Source organism: Arachis hypogaea, chromosome 12 (assembly GCF_003086295.3).
Source record: "Arachis hypogaea cultivar Tifrunner chromosome 12, arahy.Tifrunner.gnm2.J5K5, whole genome shotgun sequence".
Lineage (NCBI taxonomy): Eukaryota > Viridiplantae > Streptophyta > Magnoliopsida > Fabales > Fabaceae > Arachis > Arachis hypogaea.
In genome coordinates this window covers 76,264,351-76,289,213 of record NC_092047.1, presented here as the reverse complement: position 1 = coordinate 76,289,213, position 24,863 = coordinate 76,264,351, and the positions used below count along the sequence as shown (strand labels likewise).

Below are 24,863 nucleotides of genomic sequence, written 5' to 3'. Positions count from 1 at the left end.
CTCTGTCTCTAAAATTTCAGTATTTCAGTACTTCCAAAAAGTAGGGACACAGGGGACTGAAATTTTTAGAGATGGAGACTGAAATTTTAATAACATTTTATACCTAAAATACTTTCATTTCAATTAATTAATTCTAATTTTACCCTTTGTGCAAATTAAATTAGAGTTTCATTCTTGTTTCAATTCCTGTCTCCCATTTTACACCAACAGAATACTGAGATTTATTTCAATCCCTGTCTCTTAGTCTCTGTCTCTCAATCTCAGTCTTTCCGTCTCTGTCTCTCCACCAAACGCTACCTAAGGTCCGTCCACACTAGGACATCGTGATCAGCAATACCAACGGGCAACGGATATAGTGGTATTGAACATGACAGGCAAAAGTCATCCAATATTTAATGACCACGTAAGAAAGTTGGTAAGAGCTTCTAGCTAACCCTTTAATGCCTTCAACAAGATTTAACCAAACTGCCCCATTACTCATTAGTATTTTGCAATTTCATTTTGGGAAAATAAAAAAGAATGGTAAATTCTTAAAACAATATTTAATACGTGTTGTAGAAAAGTAATTATACTTATAGACTTTCTTTCATAACAGTTACTCCATTGAACTTTTGAATAGTTACACAGATTAAGAAAAATAATAAAGAAGTATTGAATTTACAAAACCTTAAAAGCGTTTTATAATAGGATTTTGTTAAAAACACTGTTATTTATGTTGAAAAGTTTAGTAATTTTACACAATAAATATATTAAAACAAATTTGTTAGTCTTGTGATATAAAATTTTGATTCATCTATTTTGTATTTTAAGAATACATGTTAAATTTATAAATTAAAAAATTATTAAAAATATAAATTTTTAATATATTTATTTTGTATTAATTAAATAAAAATATTTAAAATTTTTTACTCATAGTAAGTTTATCGGTGCATGCTAGCTAAACCTATAAAATTTTTATATTTAACACCCTAAATTTATTTATAAAAAACCTTTTCTCTTTTATCTTTGGCATGGTAAATTGTTGTAAACAAGCATATTTTGGTTTCAACCTTGAAAAATTTTTCAGTTTGTATCGTCCTCCACTTCATGCACTTTTCATTACTTTGTTTCCTCAACCATTTAAATGAATAAACACAGCTTTGTAGCTTCCAAGTTCCAACACAAAAAGTTTCTTTCTCTTTTTTTTTTTAAAAAAAAAAAAAAAGAAACTAGCAGCGTCTTTACAGTTGGGCAGATGAACAACCTCAAGACGGAGAAAACAAAGTTTCATTTGGTTTTGAAGTTTGATGTTTTTGTATTTTCCCTTCTTGTCTTCTAGCATCTTCTCCCCTTCTTAGAAACCCAAATAACTCCACTCACATTTCTATTCTGAATGAGAAATTCTGGAAACTGAAGATCCCAAATATTGTTTAGTTCTTTTTATTGTTTACTTAACTGTGGACCAGGTGACTAATGGTTTTCATTAGCTTATTATAATTTATAAACATATCAAAGAATGGAAAAGCTGATCCAAAGTTCTAAAATTTTCCAGTTTCAACTTTAGACACCAAAAAACGTTTGATATCCCACTGTAAAAGGTGTATGATATTCCACTGAATTAGAAAATAACAATATCAAGTCTCAACTACTGAAGTTCATCGAAAAACTTACTGTAATTCGGTTCTTCAGTAGTTTTTTTTTTCATTCATCTCTTGCCTTCTTTCTTCGTCTTAGAGAATGGTAGGAAGCATTACCGGAACAGTTACCAATGCTCACTCGAACAGTAACGGTAACGGTAACGGATCTGTTCAGAACTTGAATTGCTTAGAGGAGAAGCTTGAGGAGCTACGCAGCCTTCTTGGAAAATCCAACAGTGACCCGCTGAAAATCGTTAGCGTCGGAGCTGGCGCCTGGGGAAGTGTCTTCGCGGCATTGCTTCAAGATTCGTACGGACAATTCCGGGAGAAGGTTCAGATCAGGATATGGAGAAGGCCGGGCAGGGCGGTGGACAGGGCCACGGCGGAGCATCTTTTTGAAGTAATAAACTCGAGAGAGGACGTTTTGCGGCGGTTGATCCGGCGCTGCGCGTACCTTAAGTACGTGGAGGCGAGGCTTGGTGACAGGACTTTGCTTGCAGATGAGATTCTAAAAGATGGATTCTGTTTGAACATGATTGAAACTCCTCTTTGCCCCTTGAAAGTTGTAACTAACTTGCAGGAAGCTGTTTGGGACGCTGATATTGTTGTCAATGGCTTGCCTTCTACCGAGACACGCGAGATTTTCGAAGAGATTAGTAAGTATTGGAAGGAGAGGATCACAATGCCTGTCATAATCTCTCTTTCAAAGGGTATAGAGGCTGCACTCGATCCTCTTCCGCATATTATAACTCCAACCAAAATGATTAGCCAAGCAAGTAAGGTTTTTCTTTCTTCATCTATGTTGTTTGCTGAATTTAATTTTCATGTACTGATAATGCAAAACAGATTTATATGTGTATTTAATTACCTAATGTCACATTAGCAAAAAATATTACTTTTTATTTTGGAGGTGCATCAAAATCAAACTCATTGCATTGCTTTCTACTTTAAACTACTAATTTAGTTACTAAAAGATTATTATATTGACATTTAGTTTCCAAAAGAAGAATCCAAAAAATGATGACTGGTTTATCTAAAATAAAAGGTGTTTTCATACACTTAATCGAACATGATTAACTGAAGACTATAACATCCACCTGCAGTTTGGTGTACTGGGAGGACAAAGCACCTAGTTTATTTTAGTGAATGTGAAAATGATATCTAAGTTTATTTTGACCGTTTGATCGATGTCAGTCAATTATTAGAAATATTGATATTATTGTGTTAATTAAATAGACAGAACATAGTCATTAGTTCGTTAGTTATTCTTGTATTTATATAAAAAAAAATTGGAAAAAAATTGAAAAAGGAAGAGAGTTTAAAATGGTTTTTGATGTGAAATTTGGAGTACATGTAGCATAACACTATTTATATAGGGCCTAATACCACTTTCTGATCACCATGTTCAACACAAGCCTGTTGATTCCACTAATTCTATCTTTAGCATGTTCTTATTTAGTTGTAGATCAAAGGCGAGAAACCTCTGGCTTGGTCACAGCTTTTTGATGTCTAGATTTTCTTTGAAATCAAACAAATAGAAGCCGGTAATTTAGCATATTGTAGTTGTCAAGTTTACATTCTCTAATCTTGTTCAGTTATAATATATGACAGCTGGATTGCCTATGGAGAACATACTTTATCTTGGGGGTCCAAATATAGCATCTGAAATCTACAACAAGGAGTATGCTAATGCTCGCATATGTGGTGCTGAGAAATGGAGGAAACCTCTGGCAAAGTTCCTAAGACAACCTCATTTTATAGTCTGGGACAACAGTGACCTTATCACTCATGAAGTCATGGGTGGCTTGAAAAATGTATATGCAATTGGGGCAGGTATACCCAATTATCTATTTCAAATATACAAAATTGATACCCAAGTTTGCTAAAAGAGGCGTTGGGAAATATTGCTTTATAATTTTGCCATGTCAACTTAATAGTGGTTTTTGGTGTATACATAATATGGTTGACAGTGAAATTAGCATCTTTTCTGATATCAATACCTCATTCTCTTCTTCCTTCTCTCGTTTTAGTGTAATTGAGATGATATATAATTATCTTAACACTATTATTTCTCATTTGGTAACTGATATAAGTTAACAAATTCCTTATCCAACTTGATAGCAAAACTAATTAACAAAGCACTTGTGAACGGTTGTTGTAGAATAAATAAAACAAATGAGACAAAGAGAATTGGCACATGTGGTAAAGGTTCCAAACATATTCCAAAAGGGTATTACTATATTAGTTAGAGTTTGTTTGCTAATTTCTGGTTTTATTGTAGCCTCTTGCATGAAAACTGAGCTTTTGATTCTATCAGTGTAAATGGTCCGGCGTCCAGACCAATAGACCATCACATTCATAATAGTATTCAACATATCTTGCAATACCCTTTGGATCTGTATCTAGTGTTTTAGTTACTCTTAGGCATTATTGTTGGTGGGAAGATGGCAAATAATATCACTTTCTTAAGTTAACATTATTTGGTTTCTGATTTACAATATATGTGTGGTTTTTCTTCTTCTTCCTCTCTTTTCAGGAATGGTAGCTGCCCTTACAAATGAGAGTGCGACAAGTAAATCCGTATACTTCGCACATTGCACATCGGAGATGATATTTATCACTCATTTGTTGGCTGAAGAACCTGAGAAACTCGCAGGGCCATTATTAGCTGACACTTATGTGACTTTGTTAAAAGGGCGTAATGCATGGTATGGCCAGATGCTTGCTAAGGGCGCATTAAGCCCAGACATGGGTGACAGCATTAGTGGCAAAGGAATGATTCAGGTATAGCTTCAAGTTTCTGTCAGAAGAGGGTGCCTACCTAGTTTACATAATGTTTTCAAGAACAACAATGCTCGTGTACACTAAAAATCAACTAATAAACCAGTCACTCGTATAGAATATATATTAAAATACAAAATAAATACTGAAGATGAATTAAATACAACACCTATTTATCCATAAATACATAATAACTTATTTGGTGGCTAATTTTTTATGTACATAGCATTTTTTTTCATGAATTTCCAAGAAAAGATTCTTAAGAAGTTGAAAACATTAGGCAAACCACACGCCTTTGTTTTTGCCAAATCTTGCATCTTTGGAATTTTGTGAGTTGTCTTATATATGCAACAGAATGTGCTACTTCCTCATGAAGAATGCTTTTAGCATTGCATAGCCAGAGCTGGTCGTACTGTAGGAGTAGGAGGTTGGCTTTATTTATTTATTCTTTGGTGAAATATAGGTTTATTTAAAGCTTCCTCACAAATGAAAATACGGGATGATCAAGTGGATAATTCACTCGTTCGCTTAATTAAATGTCGGGAATTTAAATCTTGCCATTTGTATGCAGCAATCTATTAGCCAATGACAAACTCTTAAATGAATGTCAGATTCGCAGCAGATTGTCCTTGATCTACCTAACTGGAGGAATATTGTGGGAAGAAAAAAAAAAGTGATTTCGGAATCATTTATGCTGTTGAGAAATATCAAAACTTGCAAGAACATTTTATGATTATTGGTTATGGATCAGTACTCCCGCTTTATACGAAGTTATGAACCAATAGGTACAAAGTGAAAAACAAATTTAATTAGAACAAGTAAAATTGTAACCAATAGCTATACCAACTAACAAGTGATATAGAGCCAAGGGGACGGTTGACTAACAAGTGATATAGAGCCATGTTTTTTGTTATTTATTTATTATTTATTTTAATCTTTTAATTTTAGGTTTAAGCAGATGACTTCATGCATACTATTTAAATTTTTGCACTAGATTATGCATAGTGACTTATTTTGCATACTATATTTCTAGGGTGTTTCTGCAGTGAAGGCATTCTTTGAACTTCTGAGCCAATCAAGCTTGAATGTGTTGCACCCTGAAGAAAACAAACCTGTTGCCCCTGTTGAGCTCTGCCCAATCCTCAAGACATTATATAAGATATTGATATCAAGGTATAATTTTATCTGATTTCACAATATTATCTTATTTGGTTTAGTCTTACTATTAAATTCAGATTATCTTTATGTGGCAATTTGTGATACCCCATAAAATGCGTCAATGCATGTATATTTATACTACTACCAAAGTAGCAATTTTCTAAATATTGTATTATAATACTCGTCATAAAATTTACAATCAATTTTTTAAAACTCTGACTCGTGTAATTTATGCTCTAACTTGTCAAAAACAAGTAATTTGATTCTTCGAAATATTTAATGATGCAAAACAAATATTTTGTTATTTTTTTTCAAAGTTATTTTGATATTATATATTTTATTAACAGAATTAGCTCTTAGTAGAAGGATAATTCTTTATATTTTTTGTTCCTGTTGCATTTCTCAGGGAACAATCATCACAAGCTATTCTCCAGGCCCTGAGGGATGAGAATCTTAATGATCCCCGTGAACGCATTGAGATTGCACAAAGCCATGTCTTTTATAGGCCTTCACTTCTTGGAAAACCATGATTGTTTTATGTAAAGAAGGAAGTGAGGAGGGGGATTGGGTTTTGGGTGCATGTATCCATAAGCAAGAAGAATTTGTCAAGGAAATTTTTTGATCGGTCTAGATGTATTAGTTTGAAGATAGCAATCAATTTTATCCCTGAGTTTTGACTCACTAATTAATTTGGTATGTATTTTTATAACGACTAAACTTTTTAAAGTGGTCTTTGAGATTCGTGCCATGTATTAATTTGATTCTTGAGACTCTAATTACACTAATTTGAAACCCTAGATTGAATTTTGGGCTATATACAAATCCTTGACTCAAATTTAGGCGTGAGTCGACAACCGAAAAACTGATATGACATAGTATAACAATTAGCTGCTGTAAAATCCTGGTTAAATGGTAATTAAATATGGACCAAAGGAGTTGGAAAATCTAGAATTCATAATTTATAAATTTAACGATGATATTTAGATTCGGAGAATTTTTTTGAGTGGGAACATGTATTGTATTTCGAAAAAATGCATAAATACGCGTATTGGTAAATTAACCGGCAGTACCGACTTAAGTTTGTCCGGCACTACAAGTGAGACAGTTAATTAAGGGTGAACAAGGTTAAGAAACTAAAAATTATAATTTGGGAAAGTAAAAATAATTAGAATACAAATTAAAACACTAATCTTAAAGGTTTTGGCCCAAAGTTTAGTCAACTGACTAAATCGAGTAAACTTGACCCAAGCTGGGATTAAGCCCACACTATATAAGCCACACACATGTGCAATTCAGCAACTAAAACCCCTTCATTGTGTTCCACGCTAAATTGAAGAGAAGAGAGGGAATAAGAGAGAAATCCTAACTCTTTGATTTTCAAAACTCCATAACTTTTGCTCCAGAGTTTCGATCGCCGCACTGTTTGCGGCCACGCATTCACCTTGCCGAGCTCTTCAATTATATCTAAACAAAGTGGTAAGAAACTCTGATTTTCGTGCCCAATTATTCCTTGCATTCAGATTCACGTTTTTTGTTTGAATATTGAGAGATTTTTATGATTTTGATTATTTAGGTACAATCTAGTATTGGGTAATTGTTGGGTTTCACCCCAATCATTCATGGGTAAGGTAAGAAATCACTAAATCCTTGTGAGTTGATGAATTAGTAAACCCTAGTGTTTGATTTTGGTACATTGTATGGTATTAGATTGAATTTATGCGAAATTGGAGTTGAATCGGTGAATTGGAGTACTTAGAATAAAGCTTTGGTGGGTGCAACTTATTGGGTTTGATTGGGAATCTTGGAAGCTTGAAATGTGGTGGTTTTGAGCTTGGAGAAAAATCGGCTAAGGTATGGTTTAAGTTTCATTTAAATACCATGTAATGTCACATGAAGTCTTAGGCTAGATGCCCCTAGGAATAGGAATGAATTGTATGATTGGATGGAATTAAAATATTGTAATTGACAAAGTGTTGAATTTGATTTTGATTTGGTGATCGGTTGTTATGAGTTGTGAGATTGCGGTATGAATTGATTATTGAATGAACTGTTGAATTAATGAAATATTGATTTGAATTGAATTAATGAATGTTGGTCCAGAGACCGTGAATTTGGACCGAATTCCGTGAAAGGTAAGTTGGTAAATTGGTAAATGTATTGAATGTTGATTCACGAGCTTGAAATGATAATTATAAAATCGAGTATGTGGAATTTGGTAATGATTTGTTAGAATAGCAGAATTGAGGATTTGAGATGTTAAAATGAGAATTTAGAGCTGTAATACATAATTTAAGTAGGCGTAAACTTGGTTGATATCAAATGAGTGAACTGGGATGATTGGGAGGCATTATATTGAGTAGAAATTGATATGGCTTATGAATCTTTGAAAAAATTGATTTTTGGCTAACTTCGGCAGACCGTAACTCGGTAATCGGAGTTGAAAATTTAACAAAAATAGATTTGGTATAAAAGTTTATTTATTGATCTTTTTTCAACCATTCAAAAATGGTTGAAAAATGATTTTTAACGAAAAAGTTATGCGCATTTAAAGTTTTGGTAAAAAACTGCATTTCTGCAGGATATCAGCATTTTCTGGATTCTGATATGCATGCGTACGTGGAGGTGTCACGCAACGCAAGTATCTGGCTCTGCCCAATATTCTTGTGTACGCGACACTGTCTCGTGTACGCAAACATGACATTTTTAACATCATGCGTACGCATCATTGGCATGCGTACGTGATGCGTGAGCATCTTTCCTATCTTTTCCTAGTGAATTTGCATTTGAATTGTTATGTTTAATCAAGATTTAAATATCTTTTAGCCACTATGAATGCTACTTTGAATTGTGTGCAATTTTGTTTATTTCAGGTAGCATTCGGATGGATTTGATGGAGTTTCTATAGAAGAAGAGGAAGAAAGTAGATGATGCTGTCAACCCTTACCTCTATGCACTCAAACAAGAATAACTTGAGCTACAGAAGTCCAATTGATGTGATTCTAATAGCATTGGAAAGCCAACTTCCAGAGATTTCTAACGATATATAATGGTTTATACCTTTCATATGGAATTACTGCATTGGTGGCGCCAAACTTAGGAAATCCCAAGTTTGGCGCCATGATCATCACAACGCCTTCCTTGCTTGCTGTCTTGGTGGCGCCAAACTTGAGAAACTCCAAGTTTGGTGCCACAACTCACCTATCCCAAGAGTTCTTACGGGTCATTTGAAGCCAAACTTGAGATACCTCAAGTTTGGCACCAGCTAAGGAAGACTTCGAAGATTTCACACAGCCTCAACGGCACCAAACTTGGATTCTCCAAGTTTTGCGCCACCTCTTATGAATCAAGTGGTCCCCATGCTGTACAAGGCTTGCACTAAATAGTATTTTAATTTGATTAAATTTTATTTTATTTTTAAAATAGGAAAAGATATTATTTAGTTTTAGGAAATATAATTTACATTAATTAGAATTAGATATAAAAGGGAAAAGAATTAGCCCTTCGGGTTAATCTCTTCTCTTCTACCTCATTTCGCACTTTACAATTTTTCAGAATTTTAGTTTTTCTCTCTGAACTATGAGCAACTAAACCTCCACTGTTATGGTTAGGAGCTCTGTTTATTGTATGCATTGATACTATTATTTTTCTATTTTAATTAATGTATTGATTTTTATTTCAAGAATTGTTTTCGTTCTTTATCTTATGAATCTGGGTGGAACGGAAGTATGTCCTTTGTTCTAATTGAGTTCTTGTATAACTTGGAAAAGCTCTTTACTTGAACAACGACTTGAAAATAATTTCTCCTAAACTTCTAATTATCTGGACTTAATGGGATACGTGACATATAATCCTCTTATATAAGGGTAATTAAGGTTTCTGTGGCATATAAACTAGAATTGAACTTAACCTTCTGATTGGAATCAAGTGACCAACGAATTGGTGGTTGATGAAGGTTAGAGAAGACTAAAAGGGTCTAAGGAATTAGGGTTTAGTCACATATAATTTTCCATGAATTGAATGTTGCATGATTAAAATAGTTAGTAAGAAAAGTCAATCCGAAAGATAGATATCTCTGAAACCTTAACTGTTTTCTCCATATATACTTCACAACTTGTTTACTGCTTGCTTTTCTAATTCTCTGAACTACTGTTTGATGCATTTGAACTCTCAACATTCTTTTCTGTTTGTCTGACTAAGTAAATCATTTAACCATTGTTGCTTAGTCCATCAATCTTTGTGGGATCGACTCTCATTCACTTGAGGTACTGATGAGCGGATAATTTATACGCTTTTTGGCATTGTTTTTAGGTAGTTTTTAGTATGTTTTAGTTACTTTTTATTATATTTTTATTAGTTTTTGTGCAAAAATCACATTTCTAGACTTTATATGAGTTTGTGTGTTTTTTTGTAATTTTAGGTATTTTCTGGCTGAAATTGAGGGACTTGAGCAAAAATCTGATTCAGAGGCTGAGAAAGGACTGCAGATTCTGTTGGATTCTGATCCTCCTGCATTCGAAGTGGATTTTCGAGAGCTACAGAAGCCCAATTGGCGCGCTCTTAATTGCGTTGGAAAGTAGACATCTTGGGCTTTCCAGAAATATATAACAGTCCATACTTTGACCGAGATTTGATGGCCCAAACTAGCATTAAACGCCAGCTAGAGACCCTTTTCTGGCGTAAAACGCCAGAACTGGCACACTTCTTGGCGTTAAACGCCCATTTTGGCACCCAGGGTGGCGTTTAACTCCAATTTGAGGCATATGCACGTGGAAGCTTGAAAGCTCAGCCCAAACACTCACCAAGTGGGCCTCGGAAGTGGAATTCTGCACTATCTACACCTAGTTACTCATTTTCTGTAAACCTAAGTTACTAGTTTAGTATAAAAACTACTTTTAGAGATTCATTTTGCAACTCATGACATTTTACATTTCATATTATATCTTCTACGGCATGAGTCTCTAAACCCCATAGGTGGGGGTGAGGAGCTCTGCTGTGTCTCAATGGATTAATGCAATTACTATTGTTTTCTATTCGATCACACTTGATTCTGTTCTAAGATACTCACTCGTACTTCAATATAAAGAATATGATGATCCATGACACTCATCATCATTCTCAAATTTATGAACGTGTTCTTGACAACCACTCCCGTTCTATTTGAGCTCAACGTAGTCATTGGGTGACAGCTTGAGTGCATATCTCTTGGGTTTCTAATCCACGAGTTTGACTTGCATCTCTTGACAACAGAGCATTCGAATCCATGAGATTAGAACCTTCATGGTAGAGGCTAGAACCAATTGGCAGCATTCCTGAGATCCGGAAAGTCTAAACTTTGTCTGTGATATTCTGAGTAGGATCTGGAACGGGATGACTGTGACGAGCTTCAAACTCACGAATGTTAGGCGCAGTGACAGTGTGCAAAAGGATAGAGAGATCCTATTTCGATACAAGTGAGAATCGACAGATGATTAGCCGTGCGGTAGCTGTACCTGGTATTTTTCATCCGAGATGAGAGATTCAACAATTGATTAGCCGTACAGAAACTGTGCCTGGTATTTTTCATCCGAGAGGACGGATGGTAGCCATTGACAACGGTGATCCACCAACATACAGCTTGCCATTGAAGGAAGCCATGCGTGTTTGGAGAAGAAGACAGTAGGAAAGCAGAGATTCAGACGACAGAGCATCTCCGGAACCTCAACCTATTCTTCATTACTGAATCACAAGTAACACTCAATTCATGTTATTTACTTTTCATAAACCAAAATCATTTTGATCACTAATCTCCTGACTAAGATTTACAAGATAACCATAGCTTGCTTCAAGCCGACAATCTCCGTGGGAACGACCCTTACTCACGTAAGGTATTACTTGGACGACCCAGTGCACTTGCTGGTTAGTTGTGCGGAGTTGCAAAGGTGTGATTGCAATTCCGTGAACCAGGTACTACTTGGTATGACCCGGTGCACTTGCTGGTTAGTTTGTGGGTTATAAAATTCGCACTAAGTTTTTGGCGCCATTGCCGGGGATTGACTGTGATTGACAACTACTGGTTGTTTGATTTCTTAGATTAGGCATTTTTGCTTTAATTTCATTTAACTTATTTTTTTAAATTTAAAAAAATTATTTTGATTTATTTTATTTAAACTTTTTTTCTCTTAATTTCTGAAATTAAGTTTGGTGTCCCCTTAGTTGTTTTATTCTTCCTAGTTTTTTTTATTTATTGAGTTTAAATTTTATACTCCTTTTTACTTATTAGGTATTTTATTTTCTTAATTATTCAGTTTATTTTCTTTATTTTATTTTATTTTCTTTTATTTTTGTTTTCTTTTATATTTTATTTTATTTTCTTTTATGTTCTTTTTTCTTTACTTGCCTGTTTACCACATGGTGTGTTTAATTCTGTTAGGTGTTTTGTGCTAAGGAAAAATAATGGAGAGAGATCACATGGGTTATTACTCACACCCAATGAGTAATTCTTATTATTGTGGATGGAGGAACTACCCGGATTTCAGTTGGCAAAGTCAAAACTAAAGAAATTTCAGTGCCCTATGTTCCAACTATCAAGAACCACCATCTCTATATTCATACCAAGAACCACCACCTCCCTATCTATATCAAGAACCATCATCTTTCTACCCATATCAAGAGCCACCATCTCCCTATCCATACCAAGAACCATCCTCTTTTTACTCTTATCAAGAACCATCATCTCCTTCTTATTTATATCAAGAACCATCAGCTCTTGAGCTTCTCATGAAAGAATTCAGAAGATGAGTGTAAAAAATATAGAGAAATATGTGGAATTGATTATCAAGTCACAGGAAGAAGAACAAGCAAATTTCTTTCCAAGGGATACAATGCAAGATCCTATGGAAGAAAGTGAGAAAATCAATCAAAGGAGTTCATACTCCAGTAAATTAGAGAACTCTCCACCCTCACAGTACATGGAAGAAGATGAAGATGCAAAAACAAAGGAGGAAGATGCACAAACAGAGGATGATACACAAACAAAGGAGGAAGCCATGCACACTCCATGCTTGCACATTCCAATAATTCTGGAGGAAGCCATACAAGTCCCTACATGCAAGCTCCTGAGAAGAAAAATCTGAATGCACTACCCACATTTGAATTGAAGTCTTCTCTTCTAACACTTGAATATGCTTTCCTTGGTCCTAATAAAGCAGAGAGTGGCATAGAGGGTGAGTTTATTGAACCACCAATTTAAGAAATTCTTGATGAAGGGTACACTCTAACCATCACACAACACCCAAATTTTGAAATCAAAGAAGTGAAGGCAACCAAAGAAAGCACTGAAAAGGGGATTTTGACCAAGAAACAGAAGAAAATATCCATGAAAAAGAGAATGTCAGCAAAAAACAATCCAACCTCTACCCCAACAAGCAAGGTGAATCAAGTTAACCACAATAAAAGAAAGCTTGTTAGGAGAAATTTATATCAGGGGGCACTAATTTTCACTTCTCGCCCCTTGGAGACATTTCTTTTAACCAACTGGAAGAAGAGGAAGAAAATTCAACAATTAAGTGTCAAGCTAGTGACATTAAAGAAGCGCTTGTTGGAAGGCAACCCAACTACTAGTATCCTTGGTTTTACAGTTACTTTGGTTTTAATTTTATAGTTATTTTGATTTTAGCATTATAGTTATTTTAGTTCTAGTTTTAAATCACTTTATCTCAATTTTTTTTTAGAATTTTTCTTGTTTTACATGTGTTTTGGTCATGCAGAATGATTAGAATAGGAATAGGAGCAATTAAAAGGAATTTTTGACACCCTGGAGTTTTTTTTACTTGGGGACAAGCAAACTTTTAAGTTTAGTATTGTAGAGTGTGCTCTCTGTTTACCTTGTCATCAGTGGCACCATGGGGAGATGAATGTTCTTCATGGAGGAACACAGCTGGAGGAATGAGACGACCACCAGCATAACTGAGGTGGTTGTGTTCCTTTCATTCTATTTCCCCTTCTGTTCTTATTTTGTTGTCTTCTGTTTTCTATTGCTTTGATTGCCTACATGATCTTTAGTACTTTCAGTTCTTAGATTTAGTTTCATTTTGTTATTTGCTTTTAGTTTTAAAAAAAATTATCTCATGTACCGCTCACTGAGCTTGAATCTAAAAAGAAAAGAAAAGAAAAGATGTATTGCATGAGAAATAGAGTTTATATCAAAGAGTAGTCTTATTTACTTAAATGTGGTGGTATTATTTGTGATTCTGAATGCATGATATGAACAGTGCATAATTGAATTTGAATCAAGGGATGTTGATGTATAAGGAACAGGAATTTGGAGAACTATTATGAATTCTCTGAAGTTAGTGAAAGCTTAATCCTTGAAGCAAAAGGAACAGCAAAAAGAAAAATAAAAAGCAAGGTCCAATGCTCTGAGCATCAATGACTAGGGAGGTCAGACACGATTAAAAGCTCAAAGAGTTGTTTCCCTAGTCATATGCTGATGCCAGGGCATCTTGGCCAGTTTCACTGACCTTTTCTTTACTGTTTTTAGGTTAGTTTCATGCATTTCTTTAGGAAATAAGCTAGTTTTGGGTAGATATTCACTTATGCCTTGATTCAAGCATACATTGTGCATTTTACATAATTTCATGAGGATTTTGCATAAGTTTAGTGACAAATATTATGTTGCATTACTCATGACTTGGACTAGAGCTTTGATGCACTTTATTGCTTGATTTCAGGACCAAAAGGAAGCAAGAAAAGGGGAGGTAACTTGCAAAGTTTAATGAGAAAAGTGATTGCCCATAACACTCTCAAAAAGCCATCAATGCCCACGTTAGAGAGTCACGTTAACTGAGTTAACGTGAACTCTAACGTGGAGAAGAGAAGTTGAGCCAACGTTAGTGACACTTAACATTGTCACTAACGTTGGCAATTACTCATAAGTGGCCACGTTAGAAGCCACGTTAACCTAGTTAACGTGGCCTCTAACGTTAAGGGGGGAAGAGAAGCCAACGTTAGTGACACTCAACATTGTCACTAACGTTGGCCTATGATGTAAAGTACCACGTTAACTCCCACGTTAACTTGGTTAACGTGGGAACTAACGTAAGGGATGAAGAGTTGTCGACAACGTTAGTGACACTCAACATTGTCACTAACGTTGAGGCAACCACACAACCCCCAAGAGTCACGTTAACTTCCACGTTAACTTGGTTAACGTGGAAGCTAACGATGAGGAATAAAGGATGAGCCAACGTTAGTGACACTCAACATTGTCACTAACGTTGGGATGGCTAAGGATGGCCACGTTAGAAGCCACGTTAACCTAGTTAACGTGGACTCTAACGTGAGACCTAGGGGCATACTGGAATGTTAGTGACAATGTTGAGTGTCACTAACGTTCTCGAAGGATGGCAAAGGCCACGTTAGAAGCCATGTTAACCTAGTTAACGTGGGTGTTAACGTGAAGCAAGAAGGGGGCACACTGGAACGTTAGTGACAATGTTGAGTGTCACTAACATTCTCGAAGGTTAACAAGGGAACGTTAAAAGCCACGTTAACCTAGTTAACGTGGGTTTTAACGTGAGGCAAAGGGGTGCATTGGAACGTTAGTGACAATGTTAAGTGTCACTAATGTTCTCGAACTTATATTCTCACTAAATATTAACACCCCTAACGTCCTGAACTAAAGTCTCCGCCCACTTCGCACTTTCTCTCTGCAAGTAAAGCCAAGCCCAAATAAAGAAAGGAACTGCTTCAAACTCAAGATCCAAAGGCCCAAGACTTGAAGAATCACACTAGAAGCTGAGAAGAGTAGTATATATAGGAGTAGCTTTGAATTGAGAAGAAGTTCTGGAAGGCTGGAAAAAGAGAACTACTCTCTGTATTTTACTTTCTCTGCAATTTCCAGTTTTATGATGTATTCTCCATCTTTATTTTCATTTTCAAGAGCTATGAACAACTAAACCCCTTTCATTGGGTTAGGGAGCTCTGTTGTAATTTGATGGATCAATACTAATTTTCATTATTCTTCTTCTATCTTTCCTCTTGATTTTACTTGAAAGCTTTCGATCTTCATCCAATTGAGTAGTTATCTTGGAAGAGAAGCTATTCAAACTTGGATCTCTTTTGAACCTTGAAAGAGGAATGAAGAGATCAAGCTAGAAATGCTTTCTCATGCTGGATCAAATTGGGTTTGGATGGGTATGTGACTATAACCCTCTCAATACTTGATTTGGGAAATGCATGTGGTATAATCAGTGACCATACTTCATCTCTTCTCATGAGCAATTGACCAAGGAATTGGCTATTGATCAAGATTTGAGAGATTGAATTGCAAGAAATTGTAATTTAATCACTTAAGATTGCCAAGGAGATCAATGAGTGCATTGATTGAGGAAGAGATGAAAATGAACTTGATCCGGAGAAATGCAACATCTCCTAAGCCCAATGAACTCCCCATCTCTGATCTTACCCATTCTCTTTAATTTCTGCCATTTACTTTTATGAGCAAATCCCCCATTCCCATTTACAATTCTGCAATTTATTTCCAGTCATTTACTTTCAGTCCTTTAATTCCAGCATTTACTTTTCTGTTATTTATATTTCCGCCATTTCATTTTCTGCAACTCTCAACCCAAATTCTGGATTCGCTCAACTAGAACATTCTTCTAATTAAAGTTGCTTGATTAATCAATCCATGTGGGATTCGACCTCACTCTATTGTGAGTTTTTACTTGACGACAAATTCGGTACACTTGCCGAAGGGAGATTTGTTGAGAGACAAGTTTTCCGAGCATCAAGTTTATGGCGCCGTTGCCGGGGATTGATTGTGCATCAACAATGATTAAATTGGAAGATCACTAGATTGAGCATTTTTATTTTGTGAATTTCATTTTTCTGTTTGAGTGATTTACTTTTTGTTTTAGTTCAACTTCTCCCCTTCCCCCTCTACTCTTTTGTTTTTTCTTTGTTATTTTCAATTCTGTTTGCTAACCCACTAACTGTTTGATATATTGCATCACCCACAACTAACAGTAATTCTGACACAAATACTGTCTGCACCTATTTTCTTTGCTTGTACTTGTTAGTTGTATGACAGGGAGAAGAAGCGGGGCTTCAACTTCCTTTGATTCTGAACCTGAGAGAACCTTCCTTAGACTAAGGAGGGAGGCAAAAGAAAAACGTGTAGTTGGTGCTGAAGAAGAGGAGGAATACTTTGAACCAAACATGGAAGAAAACATGGAAAATCATCATGAAGAAGAGACTCACAACCATGGCAGAGGAGGTGGAGCAAATCATGCTGGGGAGGATAGAAAAGTTTTGGGCTCTTACATCAATCCAAACCCAGGAAATTGTGGAAGTAGCATCCAAAAGCCAACAATCCATGCCAACAACTTTGAACTTAAACCACAGCTCATCACCCTTGTTCAGAACAACTGTTCGTTTGGAAGAGGTGTTCAAGAAGACCCCAATCAACATTTGACTACCTTCCTGAGAATATGTGACACAGTGAAATCTAATGGTGTTCATCCTGACGCCTATAGACTGCTCTTATTTCCTTTCTCACTCAGGGACAAGGCAGCCATGTGGCTGGAATCTTTCCCAAGGGAGAGCTTGACAACTTGGGAGGATGTGGTGAACAAATTCTTAGCAAGATTTTACCCTCCTCAACGAATCAATTGGCTGAGAGCTGAGGTTCAAACTTTCAGGCAACAAGATGGTGAGACTCTGTATGAAGCATGGGAGAGGTTCAAGGACTTAACAAGGAGGTGTCCACTTGACATGTTCAACGAATGGGTGCAGCTACACATTTTCTATGAAGGGCTATCCTATGAGTCAAAGAAGGCCGTGGACCATTCATCTGGAGGATCCTTGAACAAGAAGAAGACCATTGAGGAAGCCATAGATGTTATTGAAACAGTTGCAGAAAACGACTACTTCTATGCTTCCGAAAGAGGGAACACAAGAGGAGTGATGGAGCTAAACAATGTAGATGCTCTGTTGGCCCAAAATAAGCTCATTACCTAGCAGCTGGCTGACCTCACCAAGAAGATGGAGAGGAACCAAGTAGCAGCAATCTCATCTTCATCAACAATCCAAGAAGGAGTGAATGAAGAAGCAGAGGGGAGTCAGGAGCAAGCCAACTACATTGGGAATTCACCAAGGAAAAACTATGATCCATACTCCAAGACTTACAACCCTGGATGGAGAAACCACCCAAACTTTGGGTGGGGAAGTGAGCAAGATCAAAACCAAGACCAGAGACGTTACAACTCCAACAACAATGCAGCTCACCAGCAATTCACCCAGAGGACATCTCAACACCCCCACAACAACACTTCTCCACACACTTATCAAAACCAAAACAGCACGTCTGCTCCGAATCACTCATCAATTGATGACAAGCTGTCTAAGATTGAAGCCTTACTTGAAGGAATATGCCAAGAGATTCAAGAAAATAAGGTGTTCAAAGAGGAGGTGCGAGCCAATATTAAGAATCAGGGAGAGACCATTAGGAAGCTAGAATTCCAGGTGGGATATTTAGCTGAGAAGATTCCCAAAACTACTGATAGCTTCCCAAGTTACACGGAGAAAAACTCCAAGGGAGAAGCAAAGAAAGTAAGATGGGAAGATTGCAAAATGGTCACTACAAGTGATCAAGAGATTGAAGACAAGCAAGGCAAAATGTGCAAACAACCTGAAGACAACTCAACAAAGGAGGAGGATAGAGATCACAAAGAACCAGAAATCTCACAACAAGAGCTGCTGAAGCTCTATGCACCATTCCCTCAACTGCTCAATGGTGCTGTGGGAAAAAGAATATACTCAAGGTTCCTAGACTTGTTTGCATCTCTGCATGTGAACATACCATTCATCAAGGCAATTCAACAAATGCCTTCATTCATCAAGTATATGAAGGAACTTCTTCCCAGGAAAAGCTCACTCAAGGGAGGGCAGACTATAGTGATGAACAAGGAATGTAGTGCCCTTATTCAACCTGAGTTGCCTACAAAAAGAAGAGACCCAGGAAGTTTTCATATCCCTTGTGCCATAGGTGAAAATATGTTCGACAGAGCACTATGTGATTTAGGGGCCAGCATCAACCTACTGCCCTTATCCCTGGTGAAGAGGTTGCAGATCAATGAGATAATACCCACAGATGTAATCATCAGACTGGCTGACAAAACTCAGAAGCAAGCAATAGGAGTGGTGGAAAATGTGTTGCTAAAGGTTGGGAAATACTTTCTCCCAACAGACTTTGTCATCCTGGACATGGAAGAGAGTCACACTCACCCAATCATATTGGGAAGACCATTCCTAGCTACGGCCAGAGCACTTATCGATGTAGAGAAAGGGGAGCTAATATTGAGAATCCATGATGAACGACTCAGCTTCAATGTTTTCAAACTCTCACAAGAAACAGATCAAGAGGACAAGGAACTAAGCACAAATGATAATGAGACACTAAAGGAGGAAACAAGCACTGAAGCACAGCCAGTTCATTCTGAGACCCCCTTAACTGACAAACAAGGAAAATAGCAATTGCCACAGCTCAAGGAAAAGTTGGAGGAACCCAAACCTCTAGAGGCAGGTGAAGATAGCATCACAACTCCTTGGAGAAAAGAGGTCACCAAGGGGAAGGCAACCTCAAAAGAAATAAAGAAGAAGGTACCAAGGAGATGGAGGAACAAGAAGATCCCTACGGAAGACTTCTCTCCAGGGGATAGAGTTGTCTCAGCTTACTTCCCAGATATTCCTCCTAATCTCCCTACTGTGCCATCTCAATTACCTAAGGTCTTCACTATCAACAGAGTTCTTTCCCTGGAACATGTGGAGATCATTGATCCAACCAATGGATACAAGTCCACAGCAAGAGGGGAGGACTTTAAGCACTACCAACCACCATGATGAAGGAAAAACGTCAAGCTAGTGACGCTAAAGAAGCGCTTCATGGGAGGCAACCCATGTTTTATATGCTTTCAGATGATAATGAATAAGTCAATCTTTATGAGCTTCAATCCAAACTTGACAAACAATTGGTGAAAATCTTCTTATGCAGAATATAGTGAAGAACAAGTTTGGTGTTCAAAGCAAACCAAGATGCATGCTAGTCTTGGGATCTTTGAACAAAACTTTTCATCACATTGCTTCAAACTAAGTTTGGTGTCACCCCATGGTGCCACCAAAATGCATATAAGGAACCACCAATAGTTAGTTAGTTAGTTGGAATTCATAAATAAACAATCAAATCCTTTCTTTCATTTTATTAATATTAGCCATAAAATTCATATGGTCATTTTAATATCTTTTCTTACTTTACTTAGTTTGTCTTTATAGGAAAGGAAAAGGAGCATTAAAAGGGATAGATTGGACAACCAAACAAAGAAGGTTTGGACACCACAAAAGGAGAGGTTACACACTTGTTCTAAAGAGGGAATACATTGGAAAATGTTGTCATGCAACATTGAAAAAATGGGACCCCTAGAAGACCGAGCAATCCCCATCATAAAGTGATGATCCTTGTCTTCTAGCCATGCATAACCCCAACCGTCCATCAAGTGACCACTTCATCAATCTACACCCTCCATTCTCTCACAACTTCTCTATATAAACGACCCTTGCCCGTATCACCCTTCATTGTCATCACACACCCTTCACCACTCTTCATTTTGGTACAACACACCCCCTATCCGATTATAAACATTCCTCCCTTCACTCTCCTCACTGCCATAAAACCCTAAACAACCAAAAGTCTCCACAACCTTACCACCTTCACATATTAATCCTCATTCATGGCATCTTCAAGTTCTAAGAGAAGGGAGGGGAAGGAACCCATGGAAGAACACCCATATGATGAGAAGAGATTTAGAAGCTTGCATCATGCATTGCAATACGGGTGGATGGTTGATAAGGAAATCATTTATGAGCTAAGATTTCAAGTTAAGAAGACTGAATGCCCTGAAATCACAGAGAAGGTAGAAAGGAGAAGATGGGAGCTCCTCACTGACTCGGTCACTAAGGTGAATGCAAATCTCATAAGAGAATTTTATGCAAATGCAGTCAGATATGATAAGAAAGATGAGTCATATACAAGCTTTGTGAGAGGAACAATGGTGGATTTTGGTCCCATGAGTGTAATGAGGGCATTGAAGCTACGGTCTATACCGTTCGAAGAAGAAAGTTATCACTCAAGATTAGACAACAATCCCAATTATGACCAGCTTTTACGAGACCTTTGTGTACCAGGAGCTGACTGGGAAAGGGGTGCTGGAAATAAACCAAAGTTCATTAAGAGAACAGACCTCACTCCTGAAGCCAAGGGGTGGTTCGAGCTAGTGAGGAGGTCTATTCTCCCAGCTGCAAACAACTCGGAGGTGAATCTCGAGAGAGCAACAATGGTGCATTGTATACTCAAGGGAGGAGAAATCAAAGTTCATGAGATCATAGCTCAAGGCATTAGAAAGATGGCAGAGAAAAGCGACTCAAGAGGAACATTAGGTTACCCCAGCACTATTTACCGAATATGCAAGAAAGCTAGGGTGGTTTTTGAAGATGAGGACCCTGTTTGGATAAAGGAAGGTATTCCAATAACGGTCCGAAGGATGAATGCTGCAGCATTCCCCCTGCCTCAACGGAAGCAAAGAAAGAGGACAGCCCCTCAAGTAGTGGAAGGCCAAGTCTCAGAGGGTCAAGCACAACAGACCTTGGACATGCACCAATTGCAGGAGGCCATTGATGGCTTATCTAAACAATATTTGGAAAGCCAAGGAGCACAGAAAGAGCTTCAACTACAGATGATGGGACAGCAAGAGGAAACACTTTCAAGATGGATGACTCAGCAAGGTGAGTGGCAAAGGCAAATGATGGAACAGCAACTAAGCCAAGGACAACAATGGGGAGAAGCATTCAACAGGATGGAACAAAGGCAAAACGAGCAACAAGAATCCACCCAGAAGCTAATCAACATCCAAGCACATCAAGGGGCACACATACATGAGATGCATCGAAGACAAATAGAACAGGCAGAACTATTGGACGAGCAAAGGGCATTCGCAGAAGGAGTTTACATGAGCCAAACAGGACACCATATAAACACTCAAGCCAGGCTCGGCTACTTAGTGGGACAGCTGCCAGTATTGCATCCAGGAATAGCCAAGTATGACGAAATGAAGGATGAATTAGCACGAAAGGAAAGACAAAGGGTGGAAGAGAGTCATGAGTCAGTGAGGAAGGCACTTGAGGATTGGAAGCAAGCAAGATTGGCACGGATGCGAGGAAATGCAAGAAGAAACAAGGAGGACAAGCAAGGAAAAGAGCATGGACATCCACAACAGTAAAAGGTGGTGGAGTTCCTTCTTTGTTCCATCTTTCTCTATGTCTTAAAATAAGGAAGATCTTGTATGAATTAGAACTTGCTTCCATGTTATGTTAAACCTTTTTCAATCATGTCTTTTAAGTTTGTGGTATTGAATAGGTCTATGTGTGCTAGTCTTTATGTCGCTGTATCCTTACTTATTTACTTGTAAGCTTGTCCCTTTAAATCAAATAAAAAGAGAATGATTATGTTTTTAAAAGACCAGAGTGGAGTTCATATTGTGGAAGTGCATTCATGAATCTTTGGGGTAGTCATAAGTTAGCTAAGTTGGTTCAACCACAAGGATGGAATGACAATTATCTGGCCTGAATACTTTGCTTTGGATACACTCATGAGACTAAGATAATAACAAGATCTTAATAAGAGAAAAGGGAAAGAATAATGGAAGTGAAAAACAAAAGAAAAGAGTAAGCAATAAGGCTAGGCATCAATGGTTTTAATCTTGAGGCAAGTGTCTGTGGTGTTCCTGTGTGAGGGATCTACTTGGATAAATAAGCTCTTAGGGGTGCCTTATCACCTGGTAACTTGGGTTAACTAACTCGGGATTATCAGCTGAAAGTCCACTATCAAGAGTAACCTTCACTACAGAACATTTAGTAACCCAAAGAGGTGCTGGACACCAAGGTCTCAAGAAGAGAAAATAAATAAACTAAATACCTGTAGTGTGTATGTATGGGGGATAGGCTTGAGGGAGTAAGTCCTTAGAGGTGTCTCAACACCTAGCACCTTGAACCAACTGGTTCGGGAGTGTTGGCTGAAAGCTTATCTTAAAGAGTTGCCCCCTTACAGAGCACTTAGCCTAAATAACACAAATAACCCTTGAAATAACAATAAAAGGATCAATGAATAAAAGTCTCATGGGATATAAACAAAGTAAGTGTTTAGGGACATGATAAAGGTCTGAAAACCAGTAATGGAATGAACCTAAGTTGCTATGCATGAAACCACCATAAAATCAGAAACATGACTTCCACAAGAATGACCCATTCCTCTGGACATTCCATTCATCATTCTCTTGTTCCAGTACTTGCTTAGGGACAAGCAAGCTTTAAGTTTGGTGTTGTGATGCCAGGGCATCTTGGCCAGTTTCACTGACCTTTTCTTTACTGTTTTTAGGTTAGTTTCATGCATTTCTTTAGGAAATAAGCTAGTTTTGGGTAGATATTCACTTATGCCTTGATTCAAGCATACATTGTGCATTTTAAATAATTTCATGAGGATTTTGCATAAGTTTAGTGACAAATATTATGTTGCATTACTCATGACTTGGACTAGAGCTTTGATGCACTTTATTGCTTGATTTCAGGACCAAAAGGAAGCAAGAAAAGGGGAGGTAACTTGCAAAGTTTAATGAGAAAAGTGATTGCCCATAACACTCTCAAAAAGCCATCAATGCCTACGTTAGAGAGTCACGTTAACTGAGTTAACGTGAACTCTAACGTGGAGAAGAGAAGTTGAGCCAACGTTAGTGACACTTAACATTGTCACTAACGTTGGCAATTACTCATAAGTGGCCACGTTAGAAGCCACATTAACCTAGTTAACGTGGCCTCTAACGTTAAGGGGGGAAGAGAAGCCAACGTTAGTGACACTCAACATTGTCAGTAACATTGGCCTATGATGTAAAGTACCACGTTAACTCCCACGTTAACTTGGTTAACGTGGGAACTAACGTAAGGGATAAAGAGTTGTCGACAACGTTAGTGACACTCAACATTGTCACTAATGTTGAGGCAACCACACAACCCCCAAGAGTCACGTTAACTTCCACGTTAACTTGGTTAACATGGAAGCTAACGATGAGGAATAAAGGATGAGCCAATGTTAGTGACACTCAACATTGTCACTAACATTGGGATGGCTAAGGATGGCCACGTTAGAAGCCACGTTAACCTAGTTAACATGGACTCTAACGTGAGACCTAGGGGCACACTGGAACGTTAGTGACAATGTTGAGTGTCACTAACGTTCTCGAAGGATGGCAAAGGCCACGTTAGAAGCCACGTTAACCTAGTTAACGTGGGTGTTAACGTGAACCAAGAAGGGGCACACTGGAACGTTAGTGACAATGTTGAGTGTCACTAACGTTCTCGAAGGTTAACAAGGGAACATTAAAAGCCACGTTAACCTAGTTAACGTGGGTTTTAATGTGAGGCAAAGGGGTGCATTGGAACGTTAGTGACAATGTTAAGTGTCACTAACGTTCTCGAACTTATATTCTCACTAAATATTAACACCCCTAACGTCCTGAACTAAAGTCTCCGCCCACTTCGCACTTTCTCTCTGCAAGTAAAGCCAAGCCCAAATAAAGAAAGGAACTGCTTCAAACTCAAGATCCAAAGGCCCAAGACTTGAAGAATCACACTAGAAGCTGAGAAGAGTAGTATATATAGGAGTAGCTTTGAATTGAGAAGAAGTTCTGGAAGGTTGGAAAAAGAGAACTACTCTCTGTATTTTACTTTCTCTGTAATTTCTAGTTTTATGATGTATTCTCCATCTTTATTTTCATTTTCAAGAGCTATGAACAACTAAACCCCTTTCATTGGGTTAGGGAGCTCTGTTGTAATTTGATGGATCAATACTAATTTTCATTATTCTTCTTCTATCTTTCCTCTTGATTTTACTTGAAAGCTTTCGATCTTCATCCAATTGAGTAGTTATCTTGGAAGAGAAGCTATTCAAACTTGGATCTCTTTTGAACCTTGAAAGAGGAATGAAGAGATCAAGCTAGAAATGCTTTCTCATGCTGGACCAAATTGGGTTTGGATGGGTATGTGACTATAACCCTCTCAATACTTGATTTGGAAAATGCATGTGGTATAATCAGTGACCATACTTCATCTCTTCTCATGAGCAATTGACCAAGGAATTGGCTATTGATCAAGATTTGAGAGATTGAATTGCAAGAAATTGTAATTTAATCACTTAAGATTGCCAAGGAGATCAATGAGTGCATTGAT

The 24,863-nt window shown here is 37.3% G+C and overlaps 1 protein-coding gene and 1 non-coding gene across 2 annotated transcripts; one reads left to right on the top strand and one right to left on the bottom strand.

Annotated features, from left to right (window-relative positions):
* The first annotated feature begins 462 nt into the window (after positions 1-462).
* On the top strand, positions 463-6,352 carry LOC112727548 (probable glycerol-3-phosphate dehydrogenase [NAD(+)] 1, cytosolic). The gene is made up of 5 exons (XM_025777342.3): positions 463-2,392; positions 3,228-3,449; positions 4,153-4,400; positions 5,431-5,570; positions 5,962-6,352. The coding sequence occupies exons 1-5, from the start codon at positions 1,717-1,719 to the stop codon at positions 6,083-6,085; spliced, it is 1,410 nt and encodes a 469-aa protein (XP_025633127.1). The 5' UTR covers positions 463-1,716; the 3' UTR covers positions 6,086-6,352.
* Positions 6,353-17,207: 10,855 nt separating this feature from the next.
* On the bottom strand, positions 17,208-17,310 carry LOC112732011 (small nucleolar RNA R71). The gene has a single exon (XR_003167754.1). It is a non-coding gene; the product is annotated as a small nucleolar RNA R71 (small nucleolar RNA).
* Positions 17,311-24,863: the final 7,553 nt, after the last annotated feature.